Below are 19109 nucleotides of genomic sequence, written 5' to 3' on the forward strand. Positions count from 1 at the left end.
GTTTCACTCATTTATGTTGGAATTCTGATTATTCAGAGGAATTTACACCTCTTCTCGCTTGAGAATCAGGTGTTTAATTAGTGAAATCTATAGTCCCTCATTAGTATTCAGTGTTTGTCTTTTGTGCTCACTTATGGATGTGGAAGTTCATCTTAGATAGCCCACTCTGAGTCATGGAGATTATTTAATAGAAGAAAAAAACATCTTGTAATTTTCCACAAAAACCCCCACATCAAAACAACAACAAAAAAAAAATACAGCTGTTTATAACATATTTGTTGGTAGATCAGGAGTGGGCTGTTAGTTTCCCAGGGTAGATTTGAAGGGTTGAGTCAGTTGAATTCAATTCTGTTCAATATTGATAAATAATTTCATTAATCTCAGTACATTACATGGTTTACTTTTAATTGACTACATTTCCAGCTCTGCATCTGTCAAGTTCTTGTATTTCTTTAGATGTTATTTATAATAATATTAATTCAGACTTGAATTTGAAAGATCCTTGAAGTTTCAATATACTTCTGTAGAAATTCAGAAAATGGTTTTACCTCTGACTTCTCTTAATAAGTACTTAGAGGCTCACATCATGCTTAGAATACTAAAATATTGGGTCCCAATTCTTTGTTTTGCTTGCCACCAATTTAAAGATGTGTAGAAGTGTTACGACAAATTACATCCCTGAAATCATTTTGATGATTTAAAACTGAAGGCAGAGCAGCTAAATTTCCATTACTTTCATAATTTTGCGTTTTTCCCTGCAGTGACGTTTAGCTGGAGCTGTGTTTTCTTATCTTAATTGTTTAAACCTTCTCCCCTGTATGTTCCAGCCTTCTCAATACACCTGATTCATGGATTACTACAGAGATCTGCAGAAAGCGAGTATTGATCCAATTGTGTGAACTGGCTTTTCGCTGCAGCAGGAAGACATTATAATTTTGTCCTGGAGCAGAGGTGAGCTCTTCTGGCTCGGCAGGGGAAACGGTCCTGGACGCTTTTAATACATCGACACATGTAATTGTAATGAGCGGCATGTAATCAGTCATTCTGCAGAGCTTAATGACGACTGCATTCATTACATTTTCATTTCGGAGCAGGTTGACACTGGAAACATGGACGACTGTGCCCTTCTGCTTGAGAGTTTTAGTCTTATTTACTTATTTATTTTTGACCGAACTGCAGGTTTTAGAAGCAGGTAAACCGTTTAAGGCTGCTTCATTTATGACTGTAGCAAAGATACCGTTTTTATGGCTACAGTGTTATTTCCATAAACTCTATCTGAACCATGTGAACAATGGGAATCATAACAGTAGGATCCTCAGTGAAACGTGGAATAAATGCTGCAAATGATCATAATATTAGGTATTATAACCAGTGCTTAGCCACGTGCTGTGTGCCTTCCCACGTGCTTCAGTAAGTGTGACTAATACCGGGCAATATTTAAAACTGGAAATACAACAGTGGGAACATGCTGTGATTTTTTTTTTTTTTTTTTTAACTTTGAACTTCAGTCAAAATCGTCTTTAATGTTGAAAGTTTAAAGGTGCTTGTTCTCTTTTATTTGACAGCTTCTTTGATATCAACTTGTATGAGTGTCAGTGTAACCTAAAATTTTCATGAGGATGATGAGACCTCCTTTTTTCTTTTCAACAAACTGTAGTTTACGTCAAGATCTTCTCCTTCCTCTCATTTGCGATCGTAATGAATATACAGCAAATGTTTCTGACTGCAACACGGCGTTTGATGTTCTGGCTTCGCACTCTACTCTCATTATGTCAGATGTAAAATGACACAATGACTGAGGATAAATTGCACGCTGTCTATTTTAATTGGATGGTATTTACAGACGGTGAATTCACGAGAGCAGACAAAGAGCCGCGGAGCGGTTTTGAAACGCCTGTCTGGTGTCGTGGCTGGACAGGGATCTCAAACTGATTAAAGCATTATGCGCTTGTTCATTTTAGTTTGAAGTTAAAAACTCGTGACTTCATCTATAGCTGCTTTTGAGTAACTCTTCTTGCCATATTGAGGATTGTGATGCTCTGTATCTCGGTGAGAGCTCAGTCAGGATGCAGGGGTTTATTAAATTATTGAGGCGGCGCTCAGATGTGAACTGTTCTTCATGGTGGACTCAGAAACACTTACAGTAAACGGAATAGTGTAACAGTGTATGCCCGATGGAAGTGTACCGCAAACCTTTAAATCACACTTAAATAGCATTAATAGCACTAATAAACAAAAAGATATTCTTTCCAGTAAATTGACTCATTCAATCAGAGTTAAATATTCATGATTGCTTTATACGCCAGTTAACATCATACCACATTAGCATCCATGAGAGGATCTGAACATTAGAAACATGAAAGTGGTGAACCTCAAACTACACTTTAAATCCCCCCAAAAAAACCTTTTTTTTGATAAATGCCATCACTGGGTTATGCTTAATTTTGCACATCCATCCATCTTTTTTTTTTCTGTTTTATCTAACTGAGGGTTGCGGGGCTCTGTAGCAGGTCCAAACAAAGGCATGATTCACTCTGGACTCGGTCCATCACAGGGTGAACACAGAACGACGGAAGATCACACACTCAAATATTCAGACGTAGGAGCAAATTCAAAGTGACCAGTTATTGTATTTTATGGACTAAGAGCCTCTCATTTCTTTCTCTATTTACGTGACTTGTATGTAATAAGTCGCTTACTAAAGCAACATATAAATCAAAATACACCTGTACTTACTATCCGGGATCCAGATATTAATGCGTAGGAAACGTCCCTCAAAGTTGTACCACCTCAATTATTCCCATATCTGACTGACGACAGCAGAATTTAAACTGAAGGCTATAAAATATGAAGCAGAAAATGGAAACAGGGCAGCACAAAGAGAGTTCACTGTCTTAAAAAGTTGAGAGAGAAGAGTGCTAGGCTCGCCAAAAGCAGAGAAAACCAGTGTTCCAGTGATGAAGTAAACAGAAACAGCTCAATGATGGCTTGAAGCACAATGGCCAGAGTCCGAGGAATGAATTCTCACGTGGTTCTTTAACAGCAGCTGCTGGCCAAGAGTTATCAATGGTGCAGTAACATCTGGGCATGGAGAAATAAATGTGTCTTGTACATCAGGGTGACCGGGGAGGTTTTTTGTCTCTCCTCATGGTGTATTTTTTTGATCGATGCCACTCATATTCAGTGTGATTTATAGGTGTGGTTGATATTGTGGAACATACCTTATACTCATAAATGAATGTTTCTAGACTGTGGGAGGAAACCGCACTTTGGAAACTGGGCTCTATATATTTTCAGTACGTTACAGAACTTTTAGGCGGGTGTGATATAGTGATACTGATTCATCACGTTGTACCGGGAAGAAGGCATCTGATTGGCCGCAAAGGAAAAACAACCACAAACACACAGCCACTGATTATTAGGAACTACCGTCAGGTGAAGGAGTCCTGAAAACGACGGCCTGGCCCCCGCAGAGCCCTGATCTCAACTTAATAATGTCTGTGTGGACTTGAAGAGATGGAAGAAACTGATCCAGAGAACATCCACAAAATATCTGTGCTTACATCTCCAAGAAGTTTTTTAAACAACCTCAGTGCAAGGTCCTTTGAAAACTGTGTGCAAGTGTGTAGCAACAAACTAATGCTTTGAAGATGAAGCATGGGAACACCAGATAATGATTTCTTTCCTCATATTTCACTGTGCAGTTTTCATTTAGTGATAAAAAACTGAACTTTAGCCACATCATTTCTGAATCCTCTCACAGTTTATTGCACAAATACTTATTGACACAAATGTCAGTTTACACCATTATTCTTTATTTAGATGTCGTTTGAAGAGACTGGAAACAGTTTTGTTGGTTAATATCAGATTGTATCAGTGGACCTAATGGAGTGGTGGTCATTTGAAATGGTTGTAATCGGGCTCGTGTTTTGGGGCCGGTGGGCTCTGCTCATGTGTTCAGCACATCAGCACTGGTCAGTATCTGAAATGCTCATAAGAGTCCCACAAACACAATACAAACCAAAACATTTCAACCTCTTTGACATATTGACTGTAAGCATATCGATGTTGATGCCGACTTTCCAAGGTTAATGAGGATGATCTATGTCGCCGCTCCACTGACTCTCATTGTGCGTTTGACAATTTGCTGGCCGCGTGGTACAGTAAGGATTTATTGACTGAGATTTTACCCTTTCATTGATGTTCACTAAATCACTTACAACAGCCAAATGTTCTCCCTCTACTTTTACCTTAGAGTTTTTCGAGGCATGTGATAAAAAAAAAAAATCTAACTGCCTGCAGCGGTTTTATCAAATGCCTACATCCATACCGCTGTGAGTTAGCATTTCATGGAATTGCTTTATCTCGAAGGTGTCAGAAATGATAATGGCTTGCATTTGAAATTCAAAACGTTTTCCTCTGCACAGGCCAGGATGGAGTGTATAAATATAATTTGATAGTCTTTGTGCATTGTGGTACGGTTTCATCATGAGGAAGTATCTTTCATGAGATCAGAATTAATAATTCAACATGTTGAGCTCCGTTTCTGAAAAGTCAGCTCATGCAGGACCTGGAGGTTTAAGGTCCTCTTCATGTTTCTGTTGAACATCGCTTGTTCTTTGGTTCTTGTTTTGTAGTTGGGTTAATCATAAGCAGGTTTTGGTTGCCTGTGCATTTCCCTTTTCTCCGCTGACCACTGGGAGCAGGCAGCCATACAAGTGATGCAGCACACCCAGTGAAAGTGCACTTAGTGTTGCACTCCACACTCGCCTGGAGTGATGCTGTGAAGCCTGGGGAATACTTTCTCTGTCTGCACACACACACACACACACACACACACACACGTGTCCATACGCTTTCACGTGCGCTCTGCGCCTTCCCTCAGGTGCTTGGCTCTGCTTTACTTGAGTTAGCACCAAGGTTAGTTGACTGAATGTCTCCTCAAGAGAAAATCACTCTGCAAACACAAGGTTAAAGTACATCACATGATCTCCTCAATCAGAAAACAATTCGTCTGGCACGCTGTGATGCTGCCGTTGTGGCTTTTTATGTGATTTGTTTGAACCTCGGCGATGAGGATGTGCCAGCATGTCAAACATCTGCTTTATGTTCACGTGTAAAACAGAGCAATTTTCCAAACTTTGCCCTGTCTAAACAAAACCAACTTGCCTTCGCTGCTGCTTCTGGGATTCACCACTGAGAAAGCTCTCCGTAGACTTAATTAATCACCACCACAAGCTGTCAGAGGAACGGGCCTGCAGGCGTACTCGCCTGGATTGAAAGACTCACAGAACTTTTATCGTGTCCTCAGTCTAATCACAGTGTTGTCTTATCAAGAGCAGAAACTCTCCCCCTCTGCTTCACAGCAGTGGAAGTTTGACTGTGAATGTTGAACGCTGACGTTTTCTTGCCTCAGGCTCGTATCAGTCATTCCGCTCCATCATCTCGACTTAAATTTTGGTTCACATTTTGATTTGGTGAGGTTCACAGAACTTTTTTTTCCCCTAAATCGTGCTACGCAGGAAAGATAAATGCAGTCAGCTAATACCTTTCTATGCACTTAAAATAAATACATTATAACCTGAGATTATTATATTATAATACACTAAATTACATAATTTAAAGGTTCCTATTATCAAAGTTTTAAACATAAGTAAAAATTAAGATAAAGGTAACATAAATATAAATTGCTCAGGTAGTAAATTATAGAGACAAGGAACAGAAGGCACATAGCAGAATTATAAATGCTTTAAGTGCAGTGAAAATAAATGAGTTTATACAATTAAAATGTCAATTGTTTAGAAAAATTGTTCAATTCTTTAAAAATGTAATCAACATTATTATGGCCTCTAGCAAACAATTAAAAAAAAATTTAAAAGTCTGGCCTTATGAAATATTTTATTTTTTTAATAAATGGAAAGGAAACAGCAGGAGAATTTTACCTGAATTAAGTTTTTATTTACACCCTTTTTTGTTTATTAAATAAATCCATATTTGTTTATTTAGACTTTTGACTTTTGAAGTGAGAATTTACAATGTAAATAGCGAAGAAAATTAAGAAAAAAAAATTGAAGGAGAAGGCATGTACAAACATTTGACTGATAGTGTATTTTAGGGCTGAACGATATGGGCAAAATTTCATATCTCGATATCCATGCCAGATATCTCGATATTGATACAATATATTACAATGGATTCAGTGAAAGTTAAGCATTTTTCAGAAAAATAAAAACATCATAATACGGATGTAAAAAAAAATGCAGTTTTATTTATGAGAACTCACTGCCACTACCACCAAACTCGTTTGTGCAGATTCTGCAGCCGCCCTCTGCCATCAGCTGTCAACCAGTAAAGGAGGTTTGTGGTTGGCTGGCCTTACCTGTGCATGGGCAAGCTTACATGCAGGGCAAGCAGGGGAAATCTTGATATCATTGATTTTGAGAAACTAATGTCCTGAATGCTCATATCGCGATATCGATATGATAACGATATATCGTTCAGCCCTAGTGTATTTTATATATCACTTTATACAGCTTAACCATAATAATCAAAATTGACACAAGAGCCTATATATATTTTATATATAAAAATTTGAGTGTATGAATTAAATTGTGAATATAATAATCGTTATTTGTTTGTGATGTGTCAGGATAAGGTCTACAGCTATCAATCTTGACCTTTTTACAGATCATGGCCAGTTGCTTTAACACCCCAGTTTTAATGCACATTAAAAGAAGAAGAAATAACATTTCATCATTACACTACTGTTAGCAAAAACTTTGTTGACCAAGGAGAGCGCCAGGCCATGTTTCCACTCTTTATTTTAAGTTGTTCCCTGGTTGTAAGTTTGCATTTAGTGACTGTGACATGAGGCGCGAGGCTGGTGCTGATCCCCTCATATAATTCTGTAGAAGCAAAACAATATTTTTCTCCACAGTTCAATATTTACGATGAATCCAAACATGCGCACAGTGCTGTCAAATCACTAGCGTTCAGTGCTGCCATTGGTATCAATCTTTTAAACACTATGTATTTTTTTGCTTTTCAGTCTGCTGGTGAAAGAACTTTAATTACTGTGAAAGAGGTGGATGCATGTTTCCCCCTGAGGTGAGAATAATTGTGCAGAAGTGGGGATGTATCAGGTTGATCCCTTTATCCCAACCAGCAAATTGCTCCTTTTGTATGCAATGTTGTATTCACTGGGAGAGACACCGTTTTCCTCACCATTCTAGTTAAAGAAAGTGTGATATTAACTTGGACTATTCTATTCTATTCTATTCTATTCTATTCTATTCTGTTCTGTTCTGTTCTGTTCTGTTCTGTTCTGTTCTGTTCTGTTCTGTTCTATTCTATTCTGTTCATGCTCTGCATATCATCATTCTTATCCAACCATTCATTGTCATACCTGGGACCTGTACTATGAAACTAGATTTTCTCTTGTCCAGGTACCTTTAGGAATCAAGCTAGTTTCCCATACTGTGACACTGGTTCTCTTCTCACCAGGGTAAATCACCATGGTAACTTACGCTGAACAGAGTACCACCTCCTGACTAATCAGTTCTCATGAACGATGGCCTGCCCATTCTTGTCGCTGAGCAGAATGTTTTAGAGGAATGTTTTTGTACTTGTTCTTTACTTGTTCTCAAGTCCGTTTCGCTCCACTAAGATTGCATCTGAAACAGTGATGTAAATAATAATTGTCACACATGGCGTAGCTGCAGAAACATGAATTTATGAACACACAACTGTTCATGCTGTCATGGTGAGGAATTAATATTCCAACACAAAATGCACTCACATGAGGAGCTGAGCCTCAAAAGAACTCAATGGAATATTTAAATGAAAGGAAGGCCACTGAGGAAGCTCTCTGCCTGAAATATCTGTGCTGTAGTAAAGTGAAATTGAGTGATCACAGTGTTGTCTCTTGAATTAGCATCGTATAATTTCACGAAGCTATGCAATGACAGAGTCTGCCAGCACTTGTTCCTTGCTTTGGCTGCGGGGACTATGGTGGAGTTGTGTATGGTTGAATTGAGTAAGAAAAGAAATAATTACCTCTTTTTTGAAAGTGCAAATCAGAAATTACATCTTAATCTTATATTGTTTGTTTATTTAAAGTGATACAGACATACTCACCAACAAATTGCATGCAACTTTGCATTAAGTGTACTTAAATGCTTTACTGTGTTTACCTGCTCTGTGTTTGCTGAGTATTTGAAAAAGAAAAAAACAAAGTTTACATGCTTTTGAAGATTACTGAGTGTTTTGTACTTATTCTCTTATATAGAAATATAGGAGAAAATGTGGAGAATGTGGGACGAATGGTTGCTTAGAAACCCCATATGTATACTGATGTATACTGAGTAAAAAACAACTACTCTCACTCAGTACTGAAATATCCTAAGGAGAAAACTACTGTCACAGGTGGAGATTGATGAGGAAAAGTGTGCCTTGTCCACGGTACAAATATGCTACAGCAAGGAGGAGTCAGGATGCTAGGTCAATATGGTGAATGGTGAGTTCGTCATCACCCCCAAACGGCGAATATGGGTACCAAACTCCAATAGGAGAACTGCTCAAGGGGAGAGCAGCTGACCTGAAAGAGAAGTTAGTCATGCTCCCCTCGTCGGGGAACATGACTAACTGCTTGCCAAGACTAAAGAACAAAGTAGCAGAAAGAACTCTATTAAACGATGTAAAGAAAGCACTGCTAAGTATCCCTACCTAGAAAATCACTGAGGCCAACCTGATGATCTACACTATGGCATCAGTCATCCCTGAGATACTTGGCTACAAGGTGAACAGCATGAGTAGCCAGAAGTCAGAGTATCCATGGAAAAGAAGGCTAGAGGCAAAAAATCAAGGCAAGACGGAAATAAGTTAGCCTCCTGACAGAACTGAACAGAGGTATGAAGTTTAAAAAGGAACTGCAGCATTCTGCCCACAGCTGAGGCACTGGAGACTGCTATAAGCAAAGATTCACAGCCCGAGCGACCCACCTAAAGAGATATACAAGAAAGGTGTAATCCAACAATCCTGTAAAGGTATGCTCTCAATGGCAGGGCGGTAAGACCACAGCAGACCCACCCAGGACAGAGACTGAGCAATACTGGGAGAGTATCTTGGAGAAAGAGGTGCCACACAACACTAGTGGACAGTGTCTGGCAGACCTGCTAGCAGAACATTGTAACCTCTCAGAACAAGGACCAGTAGTCATCACAACAGCAGACATCCAGAAAAGAGTGGCAAAAATGAAGAACTGGACAGCTCCAGGTCCTAACAGGATTCACACTTACTGGCTGAAGAAGCTAACTGCACCCCATGAACGCCTGGCAGCCCAAATGACCCAGCTGGTAAGAGAAGGGAACCACCCACAGTGGTTGACACAAAGTCAAACTGTCCTCATCATGAAGGGCCCCTTACAAGGGAACAATATCATCCAACTATCGGCCTATAACCTACGTCACTACTACATGGAAGCTCCTATCTGGCATCACAGCAGCTAAGATGAACAGGCACATGGAGCAATACATGAGCAGAGCCTAGAAAGGAATTGGCAGTAACAGCAAAGGAGCCAAGCCCCCATTACTGGTTGACATGTTGCTTTGCACAAGACTATAAGACCAGAAACACCAGCCTGTGCACTGTCTGGATTGATTACAAGAAAACCTATGACTCAATGCTGCGCACTTGGATGCTGGATTGATTGAAACATGGAACTGAGAACTCTCCTGGGAAACTTAAGAAAGCTACGGACGACAACTCTGGAAGCCAACTTGAAGCCAGTGGCAGAGGTGAGCAGAGGTGAGCATCAAATGTGGCATATACCAAGGAGATGCTCTGTCCCCATTCTGTTCTGCGTAGGCCTGAACCCCCACTGCCAGATCATTACCAAGAGTGGATACGGCTACCAATTCCGCAGTGGAACAATCGTCAGTCACCTCCTCTACATAGATGGAATCAAGCTGTATGCCAAGAGTGAGCAGGACATTGACTCCATGATTCACCTCAACAGGATATTGGTGACATTGGGATGTCATTTGGACTAGATAAGTGTGTGTGGATGGTATCATGGAGATGGAAGGTGATCACAACTGAAGGGGTTGAAGTACCTGAAGGCAACATAAGAGATGTGGAAGACAGCGACAAATACCTGGGGGTTCCACAGGCAATTGGCAACCACAATGAAGGAGCCCAAAGGTCAGCCACAGCCAAATACCAAAAGAGGATGAGGCAAGTCCTGAACAGTCAACTAAATGGCAAGAATAAAATCCAGGTCATTGACATGTATGCCCTTACCAGTAATCAGATACCCAGCTGTAGACAAACCCCTACCCGGCATGTACCACCGACAAATTGAAGAAGTAGCTGCGGACATAGAAAGAGCATACCAGTGGCAGGACTAAATAAAGCCATCATCAAACAGAAGATTAATAGAGGCTGGGGTGTATTACACTAGACAAGACCCCAGGTGCAGACTGTGCAAGGGAGACCATGAAACAGTACAGCACATCACAGCAGGGTGCAAGATGCTGGCAGAAAAGGCAGCCATGGAAAGCCATAACCAGGTTGTGGGCATAGTATACAGAAACATCTCTGCTGAGTACAGACTGGAGACCCCAGAGTCTAGATAGAGCACAACCCCGGAAGAAGTGGAGAACAACCAAGAAAAGATCCTGTGTGACTTCAAGATTCAGACTGACTGACAAACTGGTGATGGCCAATCAGCTTGCCATAGTGGTGGTGGATAAACATGAGAAAAGAGCAGTAGTGATCGATGTAGCGATCCCCAGTGACAGCAACATCAGAAAGAAAGAACATGAAAAGCTGGAGAAATACCAAGGGGCTGAAAGAACAGCTAGAGAAGATGTGGAGTGTGAAGGCAACCGTGGTGCCAGTAGTGACCCGTGCACTATAGGAGCAGTAACCCCCAAGCTGGATGCTTGGCTCCAGGAAATAACAAGGACAACATCTGAGATCTCTGTCCAGAAGAGTGCAGAACCCTCAAGCTCCCAGGCCTCTGGTAGAGGACTACAGCTTGAAGGAGATACAGCCCAGGAATGGCAAGAACAGAGGGATTTTTTTTTTCTTCAGTTTTTTAGATGTATATATTACTTTTCTGTGATATTTAGTGTAATCTGGTGCTGTGAGATTAAGTTTTTGGGGCTTGGCTCATGATGTAATCCTATTACACCTGCCTCCTCGCTGTATTGTTGTTTCAGCTCTTACTTGGCTGACACGGTTTGTCACTCCAATGTTAAAACAATCTGCTCATGAATATTAACCATTCTCAATCTGCTTAAAGCACACACATACACACACACAAACCTAACCTTGTAATTTCTGTGCAGTGTCACTAAAGATTCAAAGCTTCTTGTCTTTCTGTATATCTGAGGCCTCTGATAGTTCACATCGTCAACTCTCACTCGTTAAAGTTTTATGTCACTTTAAAATGTGTCTTGGTCTTCATTAATTTGGGTAAACTAGGTCATTCGTCTGTCCCGGAGGTTGACATTTTAGACACGTTTATTAATATACTCCTAATCCACAAAAACAAAAAAACTGCTGAAAACACCACAATGTTAATTAAAAGAAGAAATTATTCTTGCCATTCTCGTTTGCCTTTCAGTTTTTCTGGGAAAAAGAAAACAAAACCATTTATTATATCTGGCAGGATGTGAATTATTCTTGATAACCTTAATCTGTCTGCAGCAACTTGAAAGACTGAAGGTTTTTAATGAAATGTGTCTGTTTTTGTTGTTCTTTGGCCTCAATATGCTGCAGGGAATCTATGCCTTTTCTCTTAATGAAATTATTAACTCGTGATATCAGAATTAGTCTTCATTAGGTTTCATTTCCTGCTGGTTTAGAGATTTTAATTAACAGTATACCATCATTATCTGTGACATGGAGGCAAATTATTATGATGTCAATTAGTTTCCAGTTTATTATCTGAGACTGGGTTTGCTGTACTGATACACTCTACTAAGAAATAGGCTACATGATGGCCACACAGCCTTATAGTGGCTTCTTTCCTGTTTGTAGTCAATGCAACACATTTCTATCCACGTAACATCTTATGTCTTCTTTGGCAATGCACTGTGGGTGGAACCTTTCTGAAATGTTTGATCCACCCCTTAGCAGGCTTCGGGAGAACTCTCTCCACACCCAACATTCACTGCGTGATCACTGAGAGATCATGAACTTTCAACCTGCATGCTGAAAAAAAATCTTCAGCGGGGTTCAACAAGGGCGGGCATGGAAGTAAAAACAGCACAGACGTCCTGGGATGTTCAGTGAACCACGTACTCACTGCAGCAGAGTGGTGGAATGCCACATTGTCCCACACAACAACAGATGTTGTATTTCTTGCCCTTTGACCAATCTCTCCTGCTGCCACAACTAGAATATGGAGGTTGTATAATGAAGACACGGGACGCCGTGGACTCTTGTTAGCAACGTGCTTTCGCTTTAGTAAACAGGAAGTAAAACCACACACATAGAAGCATTGCACTATGGGACATGGAGTCCACTATGCCTACTACTACAGAGGTCATCTAAAAGAGAAACGAGCCTCTCTGTGCTCTATGGGCCAATGAGAGGTTTATGTGAAAGCAAACCATCAATGTAGAGAGCAACACTCATCGTAATTTTTGCACCTCTCTGGCCTGGTACATCAACCGTTACCTGCTGCTCAATGACAGTCCATACTTCCAAAAGACAAAGAATCCAAAGCCACCCTTTTTTTTATGGTTTCTGATGAGGCCAACGACAAATGACCTGAATTGGTTTCACTGACAGCTACCCTCACCTTGGAATTACATTTTTTTTAAAGATTTATTTTTATTATCAATATTTTGATTTTCTGTAGATTTCAACGTGGCTGCAGGAGAACTTTCACATATTTCCCCCCATCATTCTTCTTCAACGGTCGTTTAGCTGTTTTGAACAAAGTGTGTTAGCATTTGAAAAACGTGCTGCAAAAGTACAGTATAGTGTTTTGCAGGTGGTGAACTCGTAACTGAGAAAAGAGTTAATTAATTTTGGTGATTGTAGTCACTGAATGCATGAAAAGCAGTGTCATCTGTTTTCTACACAACTTTGTCTAACTTAAGGTCATGTGATGCTGGGGCTAATTCCAGCTTTCTATTGACTTTGGTAAAATACACCAAGGAGAGATCACAAGTACATCTCATAGTCAAACGCAGGCATTTTCATACACCCACATTTCTGCCATCAGGAAACACTATTAAAACTCAAACATGCTTTTGGACTGTGGGAACCAAGAGAAAGAAAATCACCAATACATTTGAATAACGTGCAAACACTACACAGTTTAGTCCCTTGTCCACACAAAAAATAAAAAAATAATAGCATTAATGAAGTTTAGATGTCGAACAATTGGAGAATAAATTTGTTTTAACAACAAAACATAGGTGGTGGTTCAGTGCCTCATCTAATTACGTCTGTGTTCTTTCGCAAGGCACTGACCTCCCCTTTGCTGCCTGGTTACAGAGCACATTGCATTGCATTTCACCGTGTGTGTGTCTGTGTGTGTGTGTGTGAGAGAGAGATTGGGTGAATGAACACTTTGAAACTGCTGAAGCAGTGGAAATGCTTCATCATTGATCACCAGTCCATTTGTCATAGTTGTAGTTCAAGTTAAAAAGTATTTGACAAGTCAAGAGATAATGACCCCCGTCAGCAAAATGGACTGTATGCAAAGAACAACATTTAAAGTCCTCTCTTTAAAGGGGACATATAATGCTTAGTGCTGTCATGCGATCAAAAAAATTACTCTGATTAATTACAGGATTTGTAATTAATTAATCTAATTAATCACATTTTAATCTCATATCTGCTTTAGGTCCCCAAGTAAAGAATTCAAATTCAGGGACGTTACAGAATTGACTCATCAAATGAATATACTGAGAAGAGAAGATCTTAAATCCACATTTTTGTTAATGATGAATGAAAGGTAAGTCAGGACGTCTTGTCCAAAATAAATTCAAAGCCCAATCAGGCAACCTGAATAACACTTTCAGTGTGTTTCATTAAAGAAATTCAAAAGAAGAAAAAGGCCTGGTGCACTATTCAAAAATGCACTACAAATATTGATGAAAAAATTCTGAAATAAAATAAGGCAGAGTCTCAAATAGTCACTTAAGCAAACTAAATTCAAAATGAATACTAAAGCTAACTTAATACAGCAATTTAAAATGAATACTACAAGTATAACATGCCTCTAAATAAGACAACAGTTTCATTCACATTGAATTGCCAGTCAAGTGTGCCAAGTGTGTCAACGGTGTAGCAAGACAGGGAGGAGACAGTGTTCAAATTTGAACGTCATAATGAGGCTATGGCAACACATACTACTATAAGAAACTCTTCACAAAGTGAAAAAAGCATAATATGTCCCCTTTAAGACAAAGTCAGTGCAAATCAGCAGGGGAATGCGTTGTTTTCTTGTCAGGGAAAAAGAAGTTTTAAACCTGACATCTTCATGACATCTTCAAGCGAAAGCAACAGCTTCATTTTTCATGAGATTCTAATTTGGAATAATCTGGCTTCAAACATTTTATGTGTTTCATTTTATTATCTTGGTGGTCAGACTTGAAATGAATATGTTAAATAACACCCTGGTTTTTCCACTTGGGGTTTGTAATATTGGGCTATATTACTACTCACATATTCATAACCTGCATGTTGCTGGTTATTGAGCTTCTGTAAAATGCCCTACTGGGACTCAAAAACAAAACTGTTTTCAATAAAGGTCCAAGGAAAGCATTTTTTAACACTGAGATTTTTTTTTTTTAATCCAGAAATTGTAATCATGCAACTATTGTTGAAAAACTTCTTCCTGTTGATGACGTTGCGTGTTTCTACAGTTTTTTTGTTTATAAAACTGCTGTCCATTTGGATCAAGCTCCTTAACTGTTAAGGACATAGAAGTTTGCCCCTGAATTGCTTTAAAACCTCTTGGAAGAAATTCAGAATGCTTAACAGATGCCACCGATGTTTTATTAACTCTGGACATGAAGCGAGCCAATCAACAAGCTGTAATGGAGAGTAACTCAACATGTTTTTATTCAGTGTTTCTCTGATCTCAGTGCTGTTGCTCTCTCATACTATTCGGCTTTGGACTCCTTAGAAAACAAGACAAGTCCTCATGCAGCCCTAAGAGCACACACAGTGAGAGAATTGACCCCTCCAAAAGTGATCACACATTACCACTCAATTAGATATTAAAGGAGTCTTGTGTGCTTCACAGCAGCGATACCTTGAGGGAACTGAGATTCACTGTGCAGGTCAAAGAGCAGTGTCAGCTACATCTCAGTCGAGCAGCTGCAGGTGAGAACTGAGCACTTTGTTCAAGGACGTCATGCATATGAACTCCTGATGTTTGCGCTGAAGGACAGACACTCAGTCTCTTTAAATATCAGGCCAGCCTTCACCTGCTAAAATACATTACAGCACAAGGAAAACCTCATTCATCACGCTGATTATATCAGCGCGCTCATTTTTTCACGTTCTTTAAATGTCACCTGACAAACAGCGTCTCCGGCAGGTTACAGTTGTGTGGCCTGTGCAAATATTAATGTCTTCCTCTTCTTGTTCTTCTCACAGAGACCCCAGGCAGGGGCGAGGACGGCCAGCCGGACACGTCATTTTCCGACTCGTCACTGTTTGCTCACTGGGGTCAGGAGCTCGGTCCAGACAACCGGCGGGTGGCTCTGAAGATGTTCCAGTACTATGGATATAACGCCTACCTCAGCGATCGCCTCTCCCTAGACAGATCAATACCAGACCTCAGGCCTGAGGGGTGAGTATATCTGTATATCTATTCTTAGTCACTGCTATTTACAAGAAATCACAACTGTTAAACTAATACTGACTTTAGTACAGTGTCTATTTTAAACCCAAAAGTTATTTAGATGTAATGAAAGCAACTTTTGAATTTAAAATAGGATTTAGTGAACAACCAGAGTCTAACATGTGCAACAACTGCAGCCTATATAAAACTTCCACTTTCATATTGAAAGTCTCTTTCTAGCACACATGTCTGCTTTCTTTCCTTTGGATCCATACTGCTGTTACCATGAAAATCTTTCGGTTCGAAAATATGTACGAAATGTGCTGCTGAGTGTGAAAATACATGCCGTGCATGATCTAAGAGTTAGTAGAGTGAGATTCTCTCTTGATGTGTTAGTTCGCAGCTCGGCTTTACTTGGATTCTCAGATACAATTATCACCCTTCAATTAATTTTAATCTCAAGAAGAGGAAATGTGTGGGCCAGAAGGGGGGTAGATCCCCCCATCTGTCTACCAAACAGTTCACTCCCAGTCAGCCTGGAATATGTGCCGTTGTGCACGACAGTATGAAAACTATTGGTGGCTTAAAGTCACTTTGGAATTAGCTTTTTTTTTTAGGTTTTCTTGTTACCTTATTAACTTAAAAACAACTATTTTATTGTAGAATATTTACATAATGTATATTAAAGTATTACGTGGTGTAAATTCACACTTGATTAAAAAAAACATAATAAATACACAATACAGCTGACTGACAATATTACAATATTAGTGCTTATAGAAAGTATAAATATAGTTTTTATCAATATAAGGTGAGCAAAGTAACACATCTAAGGAACAACTCCTGTATATTCTTCTCTCAGTCGTAAATACACCTTGAAAAACGGGCTAATCGTATCAGAGGTTTGTATTGTCACTACAGTAAGGTGGCATTTTGCTGCAAATACCACAGTTTTACCCAGTTTTTCAGCTGTTTGATGGAGGTGGCAGCAAATGAAATGGCCCTTTTAAAAATATATAGATAGAAGACGACATTTTAATGGAAGTAATAGCTGTTTCTGGCACTCTTAGGTAATAGTGGCTGTCATAAAAGTAACCACTCTGATTGCTCTTCACAGTGCGCATTAGTACACTGTGAGGGTGACTTTGTACAAACATTCAGGCTGAAGGCTGCAGAAATTGTGTTTTTTGAGAAGTATCGGGGTTTTTTTCCAACATCATCCAGAAAGACGGAGAGTTGGTTACACTAAGTCATTTGTTTCATTTTCAGTTGTGTATTTTTTCATTTTCAGATGCATTTTTTTAGCAACAGTCCCTCGTTGTTGTCCAGTATGTCTGACTGGCAGCATTGTACTGTTGTAGGTTACTGTGTGTCAACACATGGCACCACCAGAGGGTCTATTCAGAGCTTAATTTTTATACAATGGTATGTTTTGTTTCTGACCTATTCACTTTGGATTGCACTGTTTCAGTAGGCGTAAGGTTCACAACATTCGAATGAGCTTGCAAACTAGTGAAGTTGCATTAGCATCAGAGCCACACTGTGAGGGTGAATTTGTGAGAACATGCTTGCTGAAAGTTGCAAACGTCATGCGCTGCGAGAAGCGCACAGTGTGGCTGATAGCAACGGAGAGCTTTCAGCAGATTTGCAAAACAAAGCTTAAAGTCAGGTCATTAGTTTGATTTCTGAATGCAGAAAAACATTCGAGGCAAAACGTGTGAGAAATGCTGCTGGATTTTAAAACAGCAGGCATAAAAAAAATGGCATTTTGCCAAAGCTACATTTATTTTTCTTCAACAAAATTCAACTTGTTTAGGTTTCGTAAAGAGGCACCTCAGTAAGCGAGTTGTTTTCACGTCGTATTTATACTCTTTCACAAAGGGGAACTTTGAGAGTTGTTGCTTGGAGGTTGTGATGCTCATTTCATCAGGTTCGCCCACGCAACGGCGAACTGGGAGGAGCTTGGCCCCTGAACTCAGGTGGCTAGTTTGTTCTAAACAAAAGCACTTAAGTCAATGAATGTAAAAGTTTGTGTAGTGAGTAGAAATTCAATGAATTGGATTTGTGGAGCACACACATTTTTCCAGAGGTGCAGATGTACTAATCGATGGTCAGAAACCAGCTGGTATCATCAACTCACCCACAGAAACAGTGAAAACCGCATGCCTGATCCACAACATCTTATATTTGAATGTAGAATGTGGGTATGACGGTCATTCTCCTCTCCCCCCCCAAAAAAAAGCATCTCATCACGGCTTCGTGCACAATAACATTTTGGTTTCTGTCCCAAACACTGAGTGCCTGTAATTGAAAAGCAGTGAGGAGTTTACTTTAGCCTGCAGCGTTCAATGTCACTTACCTGCTCTCCAGTTAATCATGATATAGAGCTCTGGGAAAACTGTGGGTTGCGCGGGACTCGGAAAGAAATCATTTTTTAATAAACCGTCACAGGTCAGCCATGTGAAGGTGGACGGACAGCTGCAAATTAATGGACACAACACGAGCATTTTCAAGGCCGTGCGCAGGCATTTGTGGTCTATAATCAAACTGCAACGCAGCTCTGCAATATCAAGGCGTCAACATCTTTTCAGAGAGTTATTGACATCGTGCCATGTTGGTTGTGATTCAGTTTTCAGCAGAGCTTTTATGTTCACATCACCAAGGTTACAGGAGATTGTGAAGTTGACATTTGGGTGCAAAAGTTTACACAGCTCAAGGATCTCCAGGGCATTTAATCGCTGCACATCAGTCGACTCCCAGCAGACCATTCATTCCCACTAATACTGACTCTGTACGCTCACTCGAATCTGTTCTGGGGCAGACATTAATAATGTGCAGTTTGCGTCTTTGATTCGCATCGGCTGAACATAGTGCCACCGCAACTCTGTAAATACAGCAGAACAGGAGAGCTGTTATCTTTAACAGGAAACTAAGATTTGATTACAATATTGTAAAATTAACTATGAAGAGGTGTATTTTGTGAGCGCGGTCTACTGCTGTCACTGTGAAAACAATTCTGTCACAATTGTGCGAACAAAAACACAGAAAACTCCATTAAAACGAGAAAAAAATTACCTGGAGCTTTACGGTGACATTGGTACGCCGTGCTCGGACTATATTTCTTGAAAACAGACATCGGTTTCCTCTGGGGAGAAGACGCGGGACTCCTCATCCACAATCCACAATGGAAATGTCAACATGTGGCGACAGAGTCAGTGTTCTCAAAGGAAAAGGGAGCTTGACTGATGACAGAGCTTGCCACATCGCCAATTATTTGTGCATCCTAAAACAA

At 39.9% G+C, this 19109-nt stretch overlaps 1 protein-coding gene across 1 annotated transcript in view; it reads left to right on the top strand.

Moving 5' to 3' along the window:
* galnt18b (UDP-N-acetyl-alpha-D-galactosamine:polypeptide N-acetylgalactosaminyltransferase 18b) overlaps nucleotides 1-19109 on the top strand; it is a 91346-nt gene that overhangs the window by 24781 nt on the left and 47456 nt on the right. Inside the window, exon 2 of the mRNA XM_030089506.1 lies at nucleotides 15631-15826. Coding sequence (XP_029945366.1) covers nucleotides 15631-15826 — 196 coding nt within the window. The remainder of the gene's footprint in view (nucleotides 1-15630; nucleotides 15827-19109) is intronic.

This window comes from Salarias fasciatus, chromosome 1 (assembly GCF_902148845.1).
Source record: "Salarias fasciatus chromosome 1, fSalaFa1.1, whole genome shotgun sequence".
Lineage (NCBI taxonomy): Eukaryota > Metazoa > Chordata > Actinopteri > Blenniiformes > Blenniidae > Salarias > Salarias fasciatus.